This window comes from Pteropus vampyrus, unplaced genomic scaffold, assembly GCF_000151845.1.
Source record: "Pteropus vampyrus isolate Shadow unplaced genomic scaffold, Pvam_2.0 Scaffold18, whole genome shotgun sequence".
NCBI lineage: Eukaryota > Metazoa > Chordata > Mammalia > Chiroptera > Pteropodidae > Pteropus > Pteropus vampyrus.
In genome coordinates this window covers 1,747,434-1,769,617 of record NW_011888799.1, presented here as the reverse complement: position 1 = coordinate 1,769,617, position 22,184 = coordinate 1,747,434, and the positions used below count along the sequence as shown (strand labels likewise).

Sequence of the window (22,184 nt, the reverse complement as noted above, 5' to 3'; positions counted from 1 at the left end):
AAGTTACAAGATTCTTTTAATATTTTCACAATGTTAAAACTAAAACTGAGCTCTAGGCTATGTGTGTAAGTAAATCTAGAACACAAAAGGGTTAAATAAGATTTTCTCTTTTAAAGATACAAGAATTTAAGCTTTCCTTACATTTAACAAACTTCACAGAACAGATACTGCAGGGGAACAAGCCCCCTCCCCCCCGAGCTCTACCATCAGGAAGTGAGCATGGGCTGCGAGCCCTGTGTGCGGCCGGCTCCCCAGAGAGCCTGCTTCCCATGCTGCCTGCAAGAGCAGCCATGGGGCCTGAGGAGGGCCGGAAGGGCTCGTGGGTGGCCTCTTCGGGATCAGAGCTTGGCAGGGGGCCTAGGCGGGCCGCCTCACTGAGGATGGCCATGGACTGGCCAGAGGGCCGTGGCTTGACAACAGTGGTAAACGCGGGCAGGCCCGGCCCCTCTGCCCTGGACTGCCCAAGAGCAAGACACCGGCCTGGGTCCTGAAGCAAGAATTAAGGCTGGAGATTTTGCAGCGGATTCCACTCTGGGGGGGTGGGGTGGGTAGAGGAGGTTGGGAGAACATGATTTCCTATTTCAGTATTTTGGATCAAATAACGTTTGCAGTTGCAGGTATTAATTTGCAGACAGGGCTGTACTGCTTGTGAAAGGGCAAGTTGCTGGGTTAAACTACTCCAGTAGCCTGTGGGCAGGCAGATCCAAACTGCCTCCGCAGAAGCCTTCGCCTCTCACTGACCTGCATCAGACAGGGGCTCTGGGACACTCGCCCATGCTCAACTCTCAAGGGAGTCTTGACCCCGTCTACCCACCCCAACCCCACGTGAACGGTCATGATTTCCTAATATGGGCGAACGGGCCCATCGCCACCCTCCCCCACCTGGCCTGAGCTCTGCGGCTACCGCCCTCCTTTCTGCCCGCGTTTAGAGGCGGGGGCTGAAGAACGTGCCCTCTCACCCGCACCTGCTGGAGCAAATGTCTCTCGGAGCTGGGCCACGGCCACGAACCGCTCTGCTACATGGATCAAACTCGCCCATCTCTGCAACATATGCTGCCTCCCTTACTAAACTTGCTATGTAGGAGATGTGGACTGGTTGTCCTTGGACAACGGGGGTGCACAGCCATGGGAGGCGAGGCCATCATCTTCTTGGCCTCGAGGGGGCTGAGCAGGCTCCTGCTGGAAGAGGCAGAGTCTGTGGGCAGCAGCTTCCCAGGTGCTCCCCAGCACTTCTACTGATTCTTGTTGGCTTTGAAACGTCTTTTAAAAAACTCCCAGTATAGAAATCTAGCTGCAGAGGCCAGTTTGTGGACCCCAGCCAAAGCTGCTGTGCTGCGATTAGCCTTATTTGATCAACTGCCAGATCCCTGTACTTGGCAAATGGCAAACCAGAGCCAGTGGGGTCGGTGCGCCCCGCTGTCTCTCATGACCATGGGGTCCTGTGTAGAAGGTGGTTCTCTATGTGGACTAGTCTTGAGTGGAGCTAATTTTCAAAGTGAGGTTACTATTTTTCTTCTCGTGTGATGAGAGTTTTTTCATAGCAAGTCAGGTAAAAAATTTCATAAGATTTTCATAAGAACCTGTCCCCCCACCCTCATTTCCAGCTCTGTGGGAGAGCGAGGCCACCACCAAGCCCAGCCACGTGGCCAAACTCAGCAGCCTCCTGTGGCCAAGGCACACGTGGCCATCAGGTACCCTGGCTACTGGGACTAAAGGTAAGTGAAGAGGTGAAAGGCCGGACATTAACCAGAGTTTCTGGCAAAGCCATGTGCGTCGTGGGAACTTTAACATCAGCGTCTACTCCTCTATTATCTCAGAGTCTCCGTCTGGAACACTTTCCGCTTAAGGCTTTTTATAAGTTTGACTCCAGCAGTGACAGGTATGTGTTGTTTTAAATCCACTAGCCATGCTCAAAAAAAAATATTCTTCATGTTTTAATTTTATACAATGGCTAGCAGGCACCTTAGTAACCAGCCAGAAATCAATTTCAACCACCATCAACCCCTAAACTACAGTACCAGGATGGCTGGCTAAAGAAAGGAAACGGACTGGCTGTAGTCTGACGCGTGCCCAGTACAAGGTGTCTGGCTGACTTTGTCCTAAATAAGGCTAACATTAGTGAACTAAGAACAGCGTCATATGGCGGCCGTGCCCGGCCTTCAGGAGCACCCCTCCCCGATGCGCTGGCAGGAGCGCCCCACTTTCCGGTCCAGTTTCACCATTTTCATGATGGCTTCCTCTCGGCCGCGGCCCATGTGGTCAAACGTACAGTCATGCTGCTCGGGAAGGCGATGTAACATACAGAACACGTAACCTGCAGCAGCGGGAGAAGCAGAGAAAACAGACCATTAGAGTGGCCACCAAATGCCCAAAGCCCAGCTCTCACTCTGGCCTGGAGGATGGGAAGGACATCTCAGTGAGTGGATGGTCAGGGCAGGGGCTCTTCCTGCTGAAGAGTGTGTTACAATGTCCTCCCACCCCTTAACAAGAGGGCTAGCACTTCCACATTGCATGGCTCCTCCCCAAGTCAGTCTGATGTCCTCAGAATGTCCGAGGGGCACGATCCCTGCCAAGGGCAGCTGCTCAGAGGCCGACTCTGCATTTGTTGTTGCTCCTGCCTGGGTCCAGACGGTAGAACCCAAAGGAGGCTGCTGCTGTGAGACATACCCACTTTCTAGGAAATGAGTGGGCTCTGAGCCCCTTCTCTCTCAGCTACCATGTAGGCAGGAGAACACGGAGCTGCCAGCTCAGCAATTTCTCTGGCTTGGGCAAACTGTAATATCCACCCTAGGACACCTGCTATTTCTAGGAGGCAAAGAGGGAGCAGAAATGATTACGGCTTAAATTACATTCTACCTCCTGTATATAGCTAGGGCTTGGGGTGATGGTGGGAGTGATCAAACCACAACCTGCAAGGGAGTGGGGGATCGCAAAGGAAAATGGATTATTTCAAGTGCTAGAAAAGGTATTATACGGAAGAGGAGGAAAGAACAGAAATGTTGAGCTCTAATCGCTATCTCAAAGGAGCCGGATGCATTCAGGCCTTCCCACGGGCCCTGCCCTCCCAGAAGTGGAGGGGGCTGCAGCCACACTCTGACCCCACTGGCTCTGGTTTGCCAACTGTCCTCTCTTTCTGGAGCAGAGAAGTCCAAGGGAGACACTGGTGATGCTGGCAGAACAAAGAATGAAGGAAAGGCTAACAGAGCAGGAAGATGGGACAGATGAAGTCCCCCTGATGGATAACAATGAGAGGCCTCAGGGAGTCAGCCGAGAGGCTCAGAGGACAAAGGGAACACACACTGTTGTATCAGAATGTCATGTATTCCTGCCCCTCTTCTGGTTAATTTCTAGGAATGCTGATAGGTAAGTGGATGTGCGTACGGACATATCTGACATCCCTTGGGTCTGTCTCTCTCCCCGGGGGGCGGAGGGGAATCTGGGCTGGGGAGACACCTGCCAGTGCTGGCTGGCTCCTCGCCACCACCTGATCCCATCGGTTATCTGGCCACACCTCCAGGTCCCATGGGCCTAGACCAGGTTCACAGGACCAACCTGTGGGGTGAATGTGAATCCTTTCCGAAAACCCTTCTCCCTGTACATGGGGAGCAGGTGTCCCACAGCAGCCCTGCCAGGCCAATGCTCGCCTCACTCATTCTTCAAGTGAATGGCATCTCTTCTCTGAGACTTCTTTCTTTTATGCCTAGATCCCAACGGCCAGAGCAACCACCCTTGCAAACTGTGATCTGTCCATCTCCACATCCTCACTTTCTTTTCTTTTCAGAGATGAAGGGTGGAAGCGGTGATTTCAGAAGAACAGCAGAAATTGAAGCAAAGACTGAGTGGCTAGGATGCGCAAGAGTTTCAAAAGCCTTAACTTTTAAGATGAACCTCACCCAGATAATATTCCACGGCTGACGCTCACAGTGCTGCTCTGATGCCTTGAGCTCATGCTGTGTATGGGCACGTGCACATGGCGTGGAGGCCTGAGCGACCAGGCTCAGCCTGGACTATCCATTGTGAGAGAAAACACATTATTAACTGCTTCCCAGGGAGAGCAGGGCAATATGTCTAACTCTAAATTGGGACTAGGTTTAAGGAAAAGAACAGAGATGAAATTTTTGTCTCCTGAGAAGCAGAGCTCCCACTTGGTCCAAAAGCAAAGTTAAGATTAATGAGCTCATGTGTTATATTTACTGATAAGTTCATTACTTGAAGATATTGGATACCAGTTGTCTTTCTCCTAAAGGATTTCACAGCAGAAGTGTGGATGGTCTCAATATGCACCCTCCATTTAACAAGCACAATCATTTTTGTGGAACAAAGCCCACCTGATGGGGGAGAATCTGCTGCAAGGTCGGGGAATGGGGTGGCAGCACCAGCTGTATGGTGGCAGGAAGTGTGTGTAGACATTTTATTTCTATTCCTTCAGCATTTATAATAAGGGGTGGGAGGGCTCTCCTCCTTCTGATGAATTATACTTTTGTAGCAGGAAATGGATTACCCCTGAAATTAACTTGGCCCTGGTTTAGCCTAATACTGCATTAGTTAAAGACAGACTGGGGTGAAGGGGACTCCAGTCTTGTCCTCACTATGCACCCCCATAGCTTCACTTAGAGTGCCTTCCGCCAGGCAGGGGGCAGCCAACCCAGTGGGTTTTGAGAACACTTAGTGTGGCAACTACAGCGATGTCTCAATATTCTGTCTACCCACCCAAGGATTCTCAATCCAGCCAAAACCACCTCATTTCTCTATCCAAGTTCTGTGAACCTGTTAGACACATCTTGACACTTAGCTATGATTTTTGAAAGGTGAAAACCACTAAATAGCAACTAAATTTTGGGAGTGGTGCTGGCAACAATTAGGAAATACGGCGTTGTAATTCACTGGGGAAAAGTCAGGGGAAATTTTGGAAAGCCGCTGCACTGAGGTTATTAGATGGTGTAAATTAAGCTCAGTTCCCTCTCCTGTCAGGATCATTCACAAAGAAGAAGTTACATGCTGGAACTTGTCCCAAATGCTGAGTAGGTATTATCCAACGACAGCAGCCAACTGGCTAAATGCATCTCAGTGTCAGTAGTCAGAGTGGGCTGTTCTGGATACAGGGGAGGGCAGGAGTGACTGGTGGGTGAGATGAATCTTTACCCTCTTTTCTTGGTACCCACAGAAACCAGTGCAAGTATAATGAACTTTCAGTTACTCTGATTGACGTTTGGAGATCAAGCTGGTTATGGTGAGAGATGAGTTTAGGCTCTTAACTTTAGTGATGAACAGTTTTAAAGGGCATTTAAAGCCTCCATCTTGGCCAGGCCATCCTCCACACCATTCGTCAGAAACCAGTTGGGGCCTTTCCAGAGAAGGTCAAACAAAACAATGTCCAGAAGGGGTGAAAGTACAAAAGACACTGAACTGAGCTGCTAAGCTTTGGTATTATCGCCCAGGGTATCACACTTCTTTTTTTCTTGATTTAAAAGTTATACACATACATATAAAAACTTACATATCAAAATCGAATTCACTCACTTGCTCACATACATACAATCCATATCTATACTCTCCTTATGGCCTTAGAGTTCAACATTATGTAGTTCTGAAAACTATTTCAATATATTTTTGCTTATGATAGCTGTATACCTTAGAGTGCTTTGCGGAGCTAGGAGGGATAAGGGGTAAGACAATATGATTAAAAGGATGCTGACTCCCCAAAGAGAAAAAAAATGCCCAAGGCAAAAGTTTTTGAAAATATGACCTGCCTGCTAAATGTGGCTTAACCTCAGCCCTCTCCTTGCCATGTCACATGACTGGCTGCCTTGCTTCTTGGAGACCCAGGTTACTCGTTTTCCAAGAAATATTGGCCTACAAGGAAGCTGCAGAGCTCCATTATGGCTGCCAGAGTGGTTTTCGGTAAATGTGCACAAAACGCTCAAGAACTTCTGTGGGCATTTCTTTGCTTGTTGGCACTGAGAGCAATTTGGGATGAGGCCTTGATTAAACAGGGAGGGTGAAGAAGCAGCTCTATGAGCACTTTGTTCCAGGGCCTACCCTTCCATGTCCCTCTCCACCTGACTCTACTTGGCATCTGACAGACCGTCCTGGGCATGGGAAGAGGGACAGGAGGCCCAACCACAGCAGGTGATACCAGTCAGCTCCCTGCGAGGTAGGCTGGAAGGTCTCCAGAAGTCTCCAGTATGAAAAACCCTCAGGATGAAAAACCTTCAACTGAGTAGGCAATACTAGGAGGGGAGGAAGAAGATGCCTGCCTTGACGGTCTAAGTGGCTCACTCCAGAACTGTGCCCACACCTCTGGCTGTGGACAGCAAGAGATGGGGAGAGAATAGGGGTTTCCCTGACTCTGTCACCATCACAGACACATGATTATGGCATAAGGCAAAAAACAAACAAACAAACAAAAACCTCAAAACAAAAAACAAACGAACAAAACACCATTCGAGATCTAGCTAACCCTCTGCCCCAAAATGATCTCATATAAATGAGAAATGGTTCCTTGCCCTGAACAGAGGCCTGGGGAGATTCTTGTGGGAGAAGAGGCATTTCAATGGAGGCTGCTCATAGGTATAAACAAGCACGTCTGGACTCAGCCTGTGACCCGATGAGCCATGTGCCACAAAGACCTGAAGATGCCCAACGCACGATGTTCCTGAAAACACATTCCCAGCAGAAAATGGAACTGAGGCTCATTCTCCCAAGACTCATAAAGGTCTGACATAAGGTTTTCTAAAAATGTTCATTTGGTGAGAACCAAACTTCTGACCCTTCAGCTTTTAAAGCTAACAACTGCAAGTTCTAGAATTCATTCAGATGCCCTCATTCATGACTAAACCTCACCTCTGCTTACAGAGGGAGCGGCATGGGTCTTCTGAGACCAAATAAAAATGATCAAAAACAATTTGCACAACGCCATCATCATTAGGCAAAGATAGCCTAACACCCAACACCTTGCTCTAAGTGCTATAAAAGTTGCCAGTATATTTCCTGTTTCACTGGCTTGTTTACAAAAACCAAAACGACTACCCAAGAACAGAGGCCTCACTCAGGGCCTGAGGAAAAAGGGTCTATTTACCTCTCAGCAGTGCTGGCAGGCAGGGCTCTGGGAGCAGCTGAACCAGATGTCTGGCCTCATCTGCCAGTTCCCTTTCTTCCATTGTTCCCCCTACCCACAGGCCAGAGGTAATGGCTACCTTATCTAGGGGTGGGGAAAGTGGGTGGAGGAGGGGCTAGAGGGTCCAGGGAGGGAGCCAACCTTCTATCCCCAGGCAGTGCAGTCCCCTACTCTTGGCTGAGATGCTGGACCCCAAGGCCAGCACTCCCCTCCAAACCCTAAGGATTGAACAGGGGTTGGAACTGTCTTCTTCTATGGAGTTTGCTAAGGGAGGCAAAGAAAGTGATGCCAAAATTCACTTTCAGTCTGAGCCCTTGTCATTTTTATTCAATCTCTGCCAGACAGTAATGTTGCTTTCTGGCTTATCTTGAAGTAAAAAGCACCACTTAAAGATGCCAAAACTGGGTGGCTCTGGATACTTTTGAATTTTAATTAAACATTTGTTTCTTTGCAGATTCCCCCCACTCGGAGGCTCCTCCGAAGAAGTAGCCGTTTCAGTGAAGGTAGGGACCAGGGCGGGCCTCAGCTCCAGTTGCTCTGGTGTTTTTACCTCACTTGCAAGAAATGTTTTACACTTTCTTGCTCATTTTAATTTCAAATTGTCAAAGGTTCAAGCAGAACCTAAAAATACTGACAAGCCTTGGGGACTGAGGCATGGTAAAATGATCCACTGGTATGCAGCCTGAGGTGACAGTGCTCTTGTGCCTGCTGTCCGTCCATGGACACGTTGGCCTTGGTGCACGGGTCCACCAGTTGTCCCAGCCTGTGCTGGCTGCAGCCCGGCACTGAGGCCCTTGGCAGGTGTGTCCAGGTAGGAGGAAAACCAGAGACTGTTCCTATAGATGTGCATGGGCTCCAGCAAACAGACCCTACGGCAGACTTCCCAAATCTTCCTGAGAAACTTAGGTAAGGACCCTCCAAATTAAGCACTACTTGCTATCTAAAGTGCCTATTTTTTAAAAATAAATGACAAATAGACCTGATCTATGTGTCTGAAATGGCCAGGCAAGCTCGTTAGAAAAAAGAATCATGTTTTTCCAGCAAGGTAAGTTTCTTAAAGCTCAGGACAGCTAACTGACCTCATAGTTCATTTGTAAGTACATGCTGGGAACAGCAGGTGGCTATAGGAAAGCTTGCTGGAAAGCATTAGGCATTTATACTCCCACCAGCACCAATCCCCAGAAACACCATATCCACCACATCTGCTGACCCAATGCCCAAGGCAGAATTGGTGGCACAGAAATGTATTAAAGGATCTTAATGCATTTTATTTCATCAGGCCCATGGTATAGGCAAAGCAGCTGCAGGTGTCTTAGGAAGAGAATGAGACTACTTCACATTCTTCTCTATCCCCAGCTCTGCATGGAGGAGGGAAAAGCGTCACACTTCAAGTAAAAGAACTGGATCCTAGCTCACTGAGTTGGCTGATGCAGCACGGGGCAGATGCACAGAGGTCAAGTGCTGAAGGGCGCTGGAACTAAAGCCACAGTGATGCTGGGCATCAGCATGTCTGTCTCTTTTTCAAAGGAAAGGAGAACTTATAATTTAGAAGAGCCCACTCGACCATTTAATAAAAACCACTAAGTCATACTGAGACAATTCTAAAACAGAAGCAATCAGCTGCCCCCCATCAATTAAAATATCAGTTACATATAAGCTAAATTTTAGAACAAAAAGGAGTGTGATAGAAGGCAAAGATCCAAGAGCCCTGCGCTACGAGCTCCTAAAGTAGCTGTACGCATTCAGCAAACGGCTCTCCGGGAGCAGTCAGCAGAGAAGGGAAATGAAACTGTGTCAGAGTCCAGCTTAATGAAACTCTTGACGCTCTGTATACAGATATCGTTTTAAAAGTATAAAAAAATTCACCACTCTCGGTATCGTTTAATGTAGTCTCTCCAGACAGCTCCACTCTTGAAGAAACTCTAATGACCTTTTTCCTCTCCTCTGTGGGTATTTGCCCTGTGCCAGTAATGTCCTCGTCCATCACCTAACTCCGGCAGCCTCACTTTACCTGACATTCAGAGAACAAGTCTTCCCACCCTTCATTCTTGCCTTAACCAAGAAAAAACCTATTTCTATTTTTGCAACTGGGAGTGGAGGTGGGGAGGGCCTGGGGGAAAAGGGTACCTGCACCATGAAGGATAGATACTGTGCCATCAACCCTGACTTGTGTGAGAACTCTCCTCCAATAAGTCCTTAAGCCCTGAGTACACAAGGAGAAGGGAAGGTGGGGCTGGCTGTAGGCTCACATTATGCTAGGCTGTTCTATCTAGAGATGAACATGTATTTAAAAACTAAGAGAAAACAGCTCAAGGTAGTTTTTGCCACAGGAATAATGACTTGTTTTTTCAAACATCATTTCATTTCAGTAGCTGAAAGCAGCCAGCATTAGCCTTTTGGTACCTAGGGCAGTTTTTAGGATCTAAAAAACTCTAGGAGGTGCCTGCACTCCTGGACTAGTCTCCATGGGCTTCAGGAGAATAGTGAGGCACTGGCAGGAAACTTCTGGTTTTTGGGTGACCTTCCCTTCCTCTCAGCAGGCTCTTGATTTGTTTGGCCTTTCTTTCAGCATTTCCTTGTCCTTTAAAAGATTATCTTCTCAATGGGTTAAGTCTCCTAGAAAACCATTTCCAAAGCTGCAGTGCAGACAATAAAAAGGGCTGTACCCACACTACTCAAGAGCTACTGAGGGCATGGCCAGGGCCCAGGGCTCTCCAGGGAACTGTGGCCTATTTAGCCATCTCTGAAGGCTAAACTGGCAAGAGCCAGTACATTTAACTCACAGAATATCCAAGTGGCGATGTCTTCAGGAGTATCAGACTGTAAATGCCAAATGTCTCTCTCTATAACAACACTTGGAAAAGGAAGGAATATATTCTGCCATTTTTTCCTCCCTTAACAGGAAAGAGAATCTCAAGTTCTCTTTCTGGATGAATCTAGTGAGGAGCTTGTGCTTGGAAGCCCCCAAGTACTGGATTCAAGTTCCAGCTGCACTGCTTTAATAAATGTGTGGTTGCAAGGTAAGCCATTTAACCTTTTGGAGCCTCAGTTGTGTCTCCTATGGAATGGGGTTGTTATGGGCATTAAAGCAGCTATTGCACGTGGAACCCATGGTTCAAGGAAGGTTGGCTATTACTGGGGTGGCTCTTCCAGCAGTTGTCATCCCTATCACCTTACACAGTACAACAAACATACCTGGCTTCAAGGCTGAGAGCCCCTTCCTTTCCTGCTCCCCCTTACTCTAGGCTTTCTTTCTGCTCCTCCCTCTTTTACTTCTCAATCTAGACTCTGGTTCCCTTCTCCTTTGAGAAACTGCTACTGACAACAGAGAATGAAAGAGGAAATCTTCCTCTGAACATGTGATTCACAAGTTTCCTCTGCCCCTCTCCACAAACCTGTTTATACAGACTATAAATGCATGGTAACTGACAAGCTCAGTAAAGATTTCTGTTGAAGATATGCAAATTTTAGAGAAACATGATTTAAATATATGAAGACTACACAGGGCAGCCTGGAAAGCACTCAGTGATTAGGGACACCATGAAAGAGACCCAGAAACTTTCCAAGGACAGCAGAGAGCAGCTTCTTTGCTCCTGTGGGGGCTTCTCCACAGGTATGGTCAGGAATTCTGCATGCCTCTTTCCTAAAGAGGCAGAGCATGTACATTTCCAAGTTTGGTCACGTACCGACATGTGTCAAAGAGCCCCATGTCTATTTCCCTGAGACTGTCAGGCTGGGAGCTGTAGTGAAAGGATGGGCGAGAGAAAGCAATGGGCTGCAGACACTCTGCAAACAATCTATGTTTTTACCCAAACTGTGTCAGCATCACGTCCATGTTTTATGTGCTTCTCTTTAGAATGAAAAGTCTCTCTATATGCTTCTTGTTTTCACCACAATACCTCAAACAGGTCATTGTGAAGATCTCGAGAGTATAAGCATTCCTTTCTCTATCTTCACAAATCTGAGCTTTAAGGTCACAAGTCCCACAACATCTGCTGTCCACTGTTACAAGTGTGTGTGGGGCGAGGTGGGGACAGAGAAGCTAGCTTCTTGATTCTCTGTGTTTAAACTTAGTTTATTTAAACACACCTCCCCTGGAAGGAAAGAGACTTATTCAGTGGCAGAAAATTGTTTTAGCTGCAGATATGAGTTTAAATTTGAAATCGGAATATGGGCTCTATGTAGTTAAAACCCCCACTGAATGGACGGTCCACTCCGGGATTCTAGAGACTTCCTATCTGGATGGGTGGTAGGAGCTGACCTCATAGTTCAGTTCCATTTCACTTGGGGAGTGGGCGGAGACAGAGCTCAGATATGAAAACTTCACCAAATGGTTATAGTCTGGTATAAAAAGAACACCATGAATGGAGCCTGAACATTGCTCAATTCGGTGGGCCCTTTTCAGTTCTCACCGATGCCATCTGAAACAGCTGACTATTCCCATGACCCTCTGACACGCTTGCCTTCCTTGTCTTCCTTCTCTTTCTCTGGTAGCTCCTCATCTACTGTCATTTCACATTACAACTATTCAGTGCTGGATCCTCTTTTTGTCTCACCCCACACACTCTCCCAAGGTTTAAAATTCTAACTATATATGCTAACAGCTCTGAAATTTATCTCTGTCCCAGACTTCAATTCAGAGTTCCATGCCTCTGTATGCAATCATCTATTCGGTATCCTGGATATCTCAGATGACTTAAGATGTCCAAAATGGAACACCTGCTCTTGCCCCACAAACCTGATTCTCTTTCAGTGTCCCGTATTCTAGAATAGGGCCACCACGAAGCTCGTGATACAAACCTGGAGTCCTCACTGGTATCTCCCTGTTTCTTCACATTCAATAACCAAGTCTCGTGGATCCTATCTCCAAAAATCAAATCCATTCTCTTCTTTTCATCTCTACTGCTACCACCTAGTCGAAGCCACCAGTATCTCTTGCTAAGGCTACTGTAACATCAAACCCGCCCTCCTAAGAGCAGCTGAAGTGATTCCATATGCCCTCATCTGTGATAAGCACACTCTTTATTTAAACTTTAATGGTTTCCTAAGAATTACAATAAACTTTACCATCTTAGTATGCTCTGCTGCCTCTTTTGCTCCCCTTGTGCCATTCACTTCCTTGTACTGTATGTTGTGTACACACTGATCTCCTAACTAAATTCTTGCTTTTTTAGGCCTCTTTTGATGGCTCTTCCTCAAGAAGACCTTCCTACACCCTCAGAGTAGGCTAGTACCCCATTATATGCTTTCATGTCATCTTGGACTTCTCGTACAATCACTACTCACAATTATAATTATAGGGTCATGTGTATAATTTTTCATTTAACTTGTTTCCCTGACTAGATTTCATGAAAGCAATAACCACGCTTCTGTAATTCATCACACATACCCTGTGCCTAGAACAGTGCATGGTTCAAAATATTTTGGTTGGGTGAATAAGTGAGAGGTTAATTACAAATAGACTGTATTCTATGAACCTCAGGGTACAAGTAAAAGCCAGTCAGGAGCTCAAGTGACCAAATACAATGTCCTCACTCTGACCTCTCAGCAGCAATTGTCTACTTTTCCCTCTTTATTGAAGTACTTCCCTCTCTTGTCTTCGGTGATAATCACACTTCTGATTTTCCTCCCACCTCACTGGTTGTTGCTTCTTGTAATACTTTACTCGCTTCCCTGCTAAAACCCACCACAGAATGCCTGCATTTTCTCCTTTTATGTTCCCTCCTTTAAGGAATTTCATCCAGAACCAAGGCTTCGAGTATAATCTAAATGTTGATGTCTCTTGAATTTGTTTCCATCCACAAATTCTTCCCCTAAACTCCAAACTCCTATATCCAAATGCTTACTTAACACGCACCTCCAACCAGACTGGGTAACAGGAATCTCAATGGTAATATGTTCAAAAATCTCTTTGGCCGCTTGACTCCTATATCAGTTCAGCTCCTAATCTTCCCTGCCTCTGCGAATGATGCCCCATCCACACAGCTGCTCAAGCCAAACCCAGGACTCATTCTTGATTCCTCTTTCCTTTACTCCTCACCATCATCTTTTTTTAGTAATCTTGTTGGCTGTTCCTCAAAATGATGTTCTGACTCCGTCCTGCTTCTATCTCATGCAAATGTCCTGTGGCAGGCATGAGTGCAGCATGCTGATGGAATAAATGAAAAGGCGGCCAGCAGGGCTGGGACATGATGAAGCCAAGCCTCCACCGTGGCTTGCTGGAGCCTATAATGAGTCACCCTGCTTTTGCTTTTGCTGTCCTTCTCCAGGTCTGTTACCCTTTTAAAAAATCACTCTAACTGGGATTTTTTATAGGGTAACAGACCTGAGATGTGCTTTTTAACATTTGTTAACTCCTCTCTGAGTAAGTAATACGTGAATATAATAGAAATTCAATTCATATAAAATAATATTCAGCAAAAAGTAAGTTTCCCATTCCATTCTCTAAGTTACCCTCCTCAGTGGCAAAGCAACCACCACTACCAGTTTTTATGTATTCCTGAATCTATACATACACAAGCAGGTATGTTATTTCCCAGAGGGATATTTAAAAAATGGAAATGAGACCATGTCACTCCTTTGCTTAAAAACCCTCTGAAGCCTTCCCACTACTTTTAGAATAAAATTCTGACTCCTTGCGAAAGTCTACGAATCCTCCTAACTGGTCCCCACCAGCCTCTCTGCTTACACACTGTGTTCCATCCAACTCCGCTGTGCCCTTTCAGATATGCTCAGTTTGTTCCTGCCCCCATCCAGGATGTTCTTTCCATCCAGGATACCTTCCTCCCAGCTCTCTGAATGGCTGGCTCTCCCAACTTTTATGTCTCAGGTCAGCATTCACCTCCTCCCAGACGCTGGCCTCCCATTCCTACTTGTAGCTCCCCTTTGCCCTCCTCGTTCTCTGTCATTCTTGTACATCATGGCACTTACTCCTATCGCTAAGTATCTTATTTACTTGTTTCCTTGTTCACTGCATCTCTCCCCGCAAGGATTAAAAGCACCATGTGGTCAGTGACTCTGTCAGTTTTATTCCCTGCCATTCCTCTGGAACTCAATAAAGATTAGTGAGTAGACTGAATAAATAATTTGAGTCAACATTTGACTCATTAAAAATAGAGAAAAACTGCTACTAGCAATACAAGAAAATTATTACTACTAGCAATACATGAGCCGATATTTGCTGAGCTTACTCTGAGAGGCATCCCAGAAACGTCCAAGATAGCATTAGATGCTCTCCTCGAATTAAAACTTTGTTGTAACTCGTGATCACAAAGAAAGTGAGTGCAGATAATGAAAAACTGAACATAATCATACAGGTTCTCACTGACAGTTATTTCCTACTTTACCCTGGTATTTCGGTCAATTACCGCAGATTCCATGGAAAATTAATCCTGGGGTAAGAGTTCAGTTCAAGGGAAAAGCAATTAATTGATGCAAGAGTATTAACACAAACTGGCCCTTTAATTTGTAAATCTGGAACTTTTTCTCCTTCTTAGGCGAATATGTAACGCTGCAGTGCACAGCTCTGGAGAGCACGTGTCATCCTGTGTATTAATCACAAGGCTGCATGAACCCCATCGTGTGCTGACTCACAGCTTCCATCTCTCAGGGGCTACTGGGAGACATGGTTCTAGAAGAAGAGCATGTGAGTGTGTGGAGAGCAGCAGCCTGCTGCTGCACAGCAAGTGTCTTTATAATCCAGTGAGGAAGGGGCCTATTCAGCAAAACCAGACACTATTGGGCTGCTGCTAGACTAAGCCTCCTTGACCCACAGGCAATAGCCACTGCCTGCCACCTCCCATGCTACAGCCTAACAACAACCTCATCTCCTCCATCATAAGCAGTATTTTCATGATACTTAACAGAAAATTTAGGACAGAAGAGAGCACCTGACCCCTATATGGTACATTTCCCCCAGCTCCCCTGCAGCCTCTGAGTACTTTTCTGGAGGATTCATCAGAATAAACGAAGCAGGCCCAGCTGGCTGCTGAGGAAGACAGCCATCGGGTAGACTTACTCACAGGTAGCCAGTGTCATCTGTCTCCCAATCGTCCACCCAGGCACTGCACACTTAGGCATGTACAACAGTTGGTGAGGCCCATAATCATATATACAAGGAAGTACTCAAAGCAAATGGGGGTAGTCCTTGTCATCCCCTCCTTCCAACTATGTCCAGGCACTATGTTGGGGCAAAGAATAAACTAGACAGTATAGGGTGGCTCTACCTCTCAACTCCATGGGTGACAACAGAGAAAGAGAACACCTTTCAGCTCTCAGGATGGAATGAGCTGTGGCATCCTCCCAAGATTACACCACCCCTGGAGTAAATGCCAGTGGGATTCCCACACCCACCATACCTTCATTTCTGCCTTTTTCCCATCTCCTTACATTTCCCTTTGCTACTTTTTTCCTTCTTCTCTCTCTCCAATACTTCCCCCCCGCCCTTTTCCTTATTTTTCAAGATGTCTCAGTAGCTATGGTTGCCGTAGAGCGGGCCACGTTTGGTGATGCTCGTGAATATCCACAACAAGCAGCTTTTATGTGTGCACCTCTCATCCATTTGCAGAACCCGCAGGAGATGCCTTCCTTTCCTATTGAGTTCTGCCTAGCCCTGAATAGGGATGGGAATAAGGTCTTTGTGAACAAGGAGATGTGGGAAGAAGAGCAATTTCCTAGAGAAGCCAGATGATCCAATTATTTTAGGCACTTCTCCAATGAATTACAGGGCTGACACACTCACCCTTTTCAGTTTTTGGCCTCTGAACTTTGTTCCAATGTTTCACAGTCAGTCTCAACTACCCACTTCTGCAGTGTGATGGTGCCTCTTCCCACTAGCTAGGAGAACACCATCTCTCAGCACTGATTCCCCGTCTACCTAGCACTTGTTTCTTTTCAGTCTCTGGGTCTCCTGCCCTCCGTGGGGGACCCAGCTCTCCAGCAGCATTACTTTCAGTCTCAAAGACTGAACAGTTCTAGTGTTCCAGTCCTGATGGCACCAGGCACTGTGTGAGAGACAACCACCCACGAATACTGTATATGGGGCTCTGGTCAGCGGGCAAATGTACTGAGTCGAAGGTGGCATTCTCTATATCCGCATCCCAAAAGACGGCAGAGCCCCCCAAATGCAAGTTTCCTTTTTGTAACACTAGGACAATATCAACCAACACTGCAGAGGTTGTGTTGCTATTTGTCACAGTCTTATTTAGGCTCGATGCCAGCAACAAGATAGCAAAACTTGAAGTGGCGAGACTTTTCTTGGAGTCTGCCTCTCTAGGGCCCAATAGTTGAGAAGTAAGGGCTATTATGCGATCTTACTGAAGCCTTGGTCTCCTTAGGTGAAAGCACTTTCCAGAAACAGAAACAAACTTCATTGATATTGATCTCTTTCAGAGGAAAGATGCTAGAGAAATCTCATCTAATAAATAAAGGATTCAGGCTCCAGTGTTGGGCTGTCAGTCCAGCAAGGAAAAGAAGCCATCAGGCTCAAGGAGTCCAAAGTATTTACTGGTTATCTGTGCACTGTTTACAGAGATCTAGTCTAGAGACTGGGTGGAGGAGAAGTTAAAAAAAAAAAAAAAAGTCACTAGTTTCTGCCTTTACAATGGCTGGAAATGCAGAGGAAGGAAAATATCTGAAGGACATAAGAAGCAAAGCAAGAAATCAACTGCAAATAGAATCAATACAATCCAGCTACGTGTAATAAATCGGGGACACTGAGGAGAGGTCAACTGCATAAGGAATCTAGGAGGAGATAAGTTTTCAAGGAAAATGAGGACATGGATTAGCACTCAAGAGAAAATGGGATGCACATGTCAATAAGAATTAAGTGCCACTGCGTCTCGTATTATCCAGGCACAGTGAGAGACAAAAAGGTGGCAATGCTGTGGACTCTGCCCTCCAGAAGCATCTATCTAGATGGAGTGACAACTGGCACATGGAATCACAACTGAAAACAGTACACCATCTCAAATGGTCCTTACACAGTAGGTCACATAAATTTTTACCATTAAATGTTCAATAAGAAGCATCTCTGAAGTGTGGGGTGCTTAAGAAATGGTCTATCTATATGGCTGAAAATATAGATAACTCATGCTGCAATCATCTCCTCACTGCTCAGGACACCCTACTGGCCAGTTTGAGGACATGAACAAGTGGTGGAATCTGGGAGCTCAACAGATGTGGGCTCAAATGCCAGGTGCCTCCTTAGTATTTCTGAGTTACTTGAGTTCAAGTAACTTCAAGTTTCACCTCTGCAAAACTGGAGTGCCATTTGTCCAACGATGCTTTTAGAAGGGTCAAATGATATAATTAACACAGGTGCAAGCATCCAGTAGATAGCAATTGCTCAATAAAGCTTTTTTACCCTTTCACCCAGAAGATCACAACTGCAATGGTACAAGGTTCACTCATTCATTCAAATGTTTACTAGGCATTATTACATGCCACGACTGCAGTAGGACCTGGGAGCTACCAAAGAACACGATATGATCCAGGCCCTCTAAGGCTTATGGTCTATGAAGGACAAACATGTGACCAACAGTTTCAATATGTTCTGAGAAGTACAGCAACAGAGGCCAATCATGAACTCCACAGAGAAGACTTTTGAGCAGTCTCAGAAGGCGATTAGCAGGTGAAGGGTTTTGGTAAAAAAAAAAAAAAAAAAAGACACCCAGATTTTGTGAGGGCCTCTGATGAGGAAAACTGTAGACAAGCACTAAGCCTGGTCTGGCATTCCTGTGCCCCACGTTGTCTTTGATGTCCCCACATCAGTTCTTTATCTCTGTGAATGGGCTTGCTACTACCATAACTAGGGTGCTAGAAAGCTAAAGCCACCATGTTCAAATCTTGTAGGGTGTGCAGGAGTGGAAGACGACCTGTAACAGGTCAATCTGGAGGGGGAGAGTGAGGAGGAATGAGGACATGTTATACAAAGCTTATTTTATTTCAATGGAGGAAGTATCTAGTCAGTCCAAGCTGCATGGCAACAAGGCATGCCATACTCCCTGAAGGCAGGAGGTATACACTGTGGCTGGATTACCTGCTCAGGGCACTGCTGATGTGGTTTCTGCTGTGTCAGTTCAGGGGGCTGGACTGGCACAAGGATGGGTAACTTCAAATTACTCAAATGCTTAAATTCTACGTCAGAGAGTGGCAGGTTTATTAGGCAGGAAAGAGAGATTGGTATGGTTACACACAGTAGGTCTGTCACATGATAGTCTCTGTGACCTCGAAAGAGCTCATCTTATTCATGTGCAAGATGAATAACAGATTTTATTTATGCAAATACACCCATCCCCAAAGTCAAGTATTTAATTAAACCATAAATGTATCAAATCATTTTAATTAGACCAAGCAAGCAATGCTATCCTATCTGATAACATGTATGTCTTGTCTGATTCCTTCCACCAATAAAAATTCAAGGCAGAAAAAAGTATATAAAGATAAATAGTGCCAAGATTCTCTACCTAGACTGTATTCCTTCAGCCAAATATCCCACTGGCAAACCCTCAGGCTGCACGTGTACCCTGGCTTCAAAAATCTGCATGAAGACTGACCTAGACATTCTCTCACTCATCTGCTTGGGCCTGACTTCAAATACTAATACAAAAGGACTCTCCCCTAATGTGGCTCACCAGTACGCCACATTTCTTTGACTTCTAATTTCTTCTTGTATGTTATTAGTCAATACTGACTGGGCATCCACTATATATAGGCCACATACTCTAACGGGCTATAGGAAGCTACAGAATGACACATGGTCTTGGCCCCTGAAGATTTTAGGATCTAGCAGGGGAGAGCAGATCAGTGGAGGAAAGCATGTGTTAAACACTCAGAAGATGTAAATCTCTACATGAAAGAGAACGGAGTAGACTAGATCTGATATAAAACCTTTATGATTGGGTCACCTCATTTGAAATTTCCAGTAATTCTATTTGGTCTTAAATTACCTTTGCGTTTCCTATAGGCAGTACATTAAACGTTGAGGTACGTTAGAATTACCTGAGCAACTGCATTTTTACTTTCTAAAGAAGAAGTATCCTCCTCTATCCAGGGGCTCTGAAGTGCTGGTCTCAGGCACACACCTTTTAAGAGGGACTGCTCAAGAGGGAATCACAGTAAGAAGACCGAGAGTGTCTAGTAGTAGATATATGCATACGATGTACCGAATACAAATTAGTTTTACACACGTCAAAGTCCTTGGAAAGGACATTGCTTTAGCAAAATTTTGTGAGCAATCTGTTATCAATATGAAAGAAAAAAATTTAAAATCCTATTATTTTGACTAAATACTATTTTTTGACCACAACTGGTTTAATTTGGTGACATTCTGCCATGAAAGGTCCATACAAGAGTCCCCAGTCCTGAGCAAGGTCTTGGAGGCCAAATTAAGAGGAGATTAAAAGACTCAAGTGTATTAATTTGGAGGAAAGACCAAGAAATTGCGTACTTCAGAAAAGATAACCTGGGTTCAGTGGAGACAAAAGAGCAGCTATTCAGGGAGGGATGGGCAAGAGTATGTGATAAGGAGCTATAGTCAGTGGGGGTGGAATGTATGATGATGGTATGATGATGGAAGGGCACTGCTGAGAGCAGTCATATTGGTCAGAAACTCTTCAGCAATCCTTGGGTTTTAGATCAAAGCCTGCATGAAATACCAACACTTAGTACAGAGGTGTGGTTGATCTGAGACTAGTGGCAAATTTTCTGGTCTCTGTTTCCTCATTTTTATATATATATAAAAAATGGGGTTGGACTAAATGACTGCTAAGAATCTTTCTAACCCTGGTGGTATTTATCTACCCATAAACTTTTGATTTTGTCTTACAGTAAAAGAATTTAATCAAACAAAACATTTTTAAGCATCACTCAGTGTGGTTTGCTTTCATTATCTCAAGTGAGAATAACCCAGAATATTATCTCAGGTATCTTGTGATGATATTGGTTTGAGAAAAAGGAGTACTCTAAGGTCACCAGCTTTTCCCCTCTATAGCTAGACAGACACATAACATATGACTATGAACAAAGGGAATATGCTTCCAACTGTAAACAGAAATGAATCCGTGGGATGGAAAAACTCATTAAAACACAGCTTTGTGTTTTAGGCCACATGGTAGCTCACTATGGGCTCTATCATCTATTTTCAGGGAAGGTATCTGAACATTTCCTATGTTTTTCTAAAATGTAGTCAACAGCTAAAACTATTAAAATTTGTTGGGGTGAGGGGCAGAGGTAAGGTACTACAGCTAAATCATACTCCATACGTAAAAAGTTGAATGCTTTCTACCTAAGATCAAGGATAAGGCAAGGAGATCTATTCTCAACACATCTATTAAAATTATGTTGGAGGTCCTAACCAGTGCAATAACGAAGGGAAAAAAGCCAGGAATACAGATTGGAAAGGAGTAAAACTGCCTTTAATTGCAGATGACATGATCATAGATATAGAAAATCCTAAGCAATCTAGAACTAATAAGTGAATTTAGCAAGGTTGTAGAATAAAAGATCATGTATAAAAACTGGCTTATTCTGAAGTGGCAGCAAAGAATAATCTGAAAATAAATTTTAAAATTCTATTCACATTGCATAAAAAATAATAAAAATACTTAATGAATTTAACAAAAGATATATGCTGAAAAATAGAAAACATTGTTAAGAAATTAAAGAAGATTTAAGTAAATGGAGAGACATCATGAGTTAGTATACTGTTAAGCCGGTATTTCTCTAAATCTTTTATAAATGAGCAAAATATCTGAGGTATGAACAGATTCTTTACAAAAGATATGAATGGCTGAAAAGCATATAAAAAAAGATGCCTAACATCACTGGTCACGAGGGAAGTTCAAATTAATATACACAGAGACATAGTACCTTTGTACAGCTAAAATTAAAAAGAATAACAATATCAAATGTTGCAAATTACGGAGAAATTAGAATCTTAATACAATGCTCAAGGGATCTTAAAATGTTAAATGTACACTGATCATTCAACCTGGCAATCCCACCTCTATGTATCATTTACTCAAGAGAAATTAAAACATATGTGCATGTAAAGACTTGTGCATAAATATTTATAGCAGCTGTATTCACAATATCTTCAAACTGGCAATGACCCAAAGGTATGTCAACTGGTAAATGGATTAACAAATGTGGTATTATCCAAGAATGAAATCCTCAACATTAAGGAGTGAACTACTGGTATGTTACATCATGGATGAATCTCAATAACAACAGCAACATGCTAACAACATGCTATGTATGAATGAATATTAAAATTCTAGAAAAAGCAAAATTATATCAACAGAAAGCACATCAGTGGCTGCCTGGGGATGGAGTAGTAGAGTGTAAGGACTGAAAAGGAGTAGAAGGGAATTTTGTAGGGTTATGGAAGTATTCTAAAATTTGAATCTGGTGATGGCTGCACAACTTAAATTTACTAAATAAAACTCAGAAAACAGGTGAATTTTATGGTATGTGAATTGTATCTCACAAACAATTCTGTAAAAGAAACACACATACCCACACCTTGCTGGGCAAAGAATTAACTGAAACTATTTACTCTTGGAACAAAAATGAAAATGTCAATAATTAATTTCCTTTTGCAATAATTCATTTTTTCTCCCATAAAGAAATATTCTAAGCAGGGTAACCTACCCAAATAGCTTTGAGAAAGTTATTATGCTGTTATGGCTGCTAAGATTGGACTCTAGAAGTAGTTACAAATTTGCTATCCAGGTAGAAAATATTTCACTTCACAGGACAAGAGTCTCCTAGCTCACCTGTCAGTAGGGTATGAGTGGGGATGTGACAGAGGCTTCAGCAGATGTGTGTTCTCCACATTTTTGTCTTTTAAAAGCTCGGTCTTTGATGCTCTTCTGTTGGAGAGGGGAGTGGTTCCTGTTTCTGAAATCTCTTTACAGCCTTGTCAAAGGACATATGGTAGGCTGGATCTCTAAGATAGTGCTGAATAATGGGCTAAATACAAGTCAGTGTTCAGTAAAAGGTTTGATTTGTTTTGCCCTAACACTTCAACTTGTAATTTATGGAGGAGCAGCAGAGGGACTAATCT

At 44.5% G+C, this 22,184-nt stretch overlaps 1 protein-coding gene across 2 annotated transcripts in view; it reads right to left on the bottom strand.

The window, feature by feature from the left end:
- Positions 1-1,223: 1,223 nt before the first annotated feature.
- ZFAND3 (zinc finger AN1-type containing 3) overlaps positions 1,224-22,184 on the bottom strand; it is a 332,486-nt gene continuing 311,525 nt past the window's right edge. For both annotated transcript variants that reach the window (XM_011354552.2, XM_011354553.2), the window contains one exon: positions 1,224-2,314. In XM_011354552.2, coding sequence (XP_011352854.1) covers positions 2,160-2,314 — 155 coding nt within the window. In that variant the 3' untranslated portion in view covers positions 1,224-2,159. The remainder of the gene's footprint in view (positions 2,315-22,184) is intronic.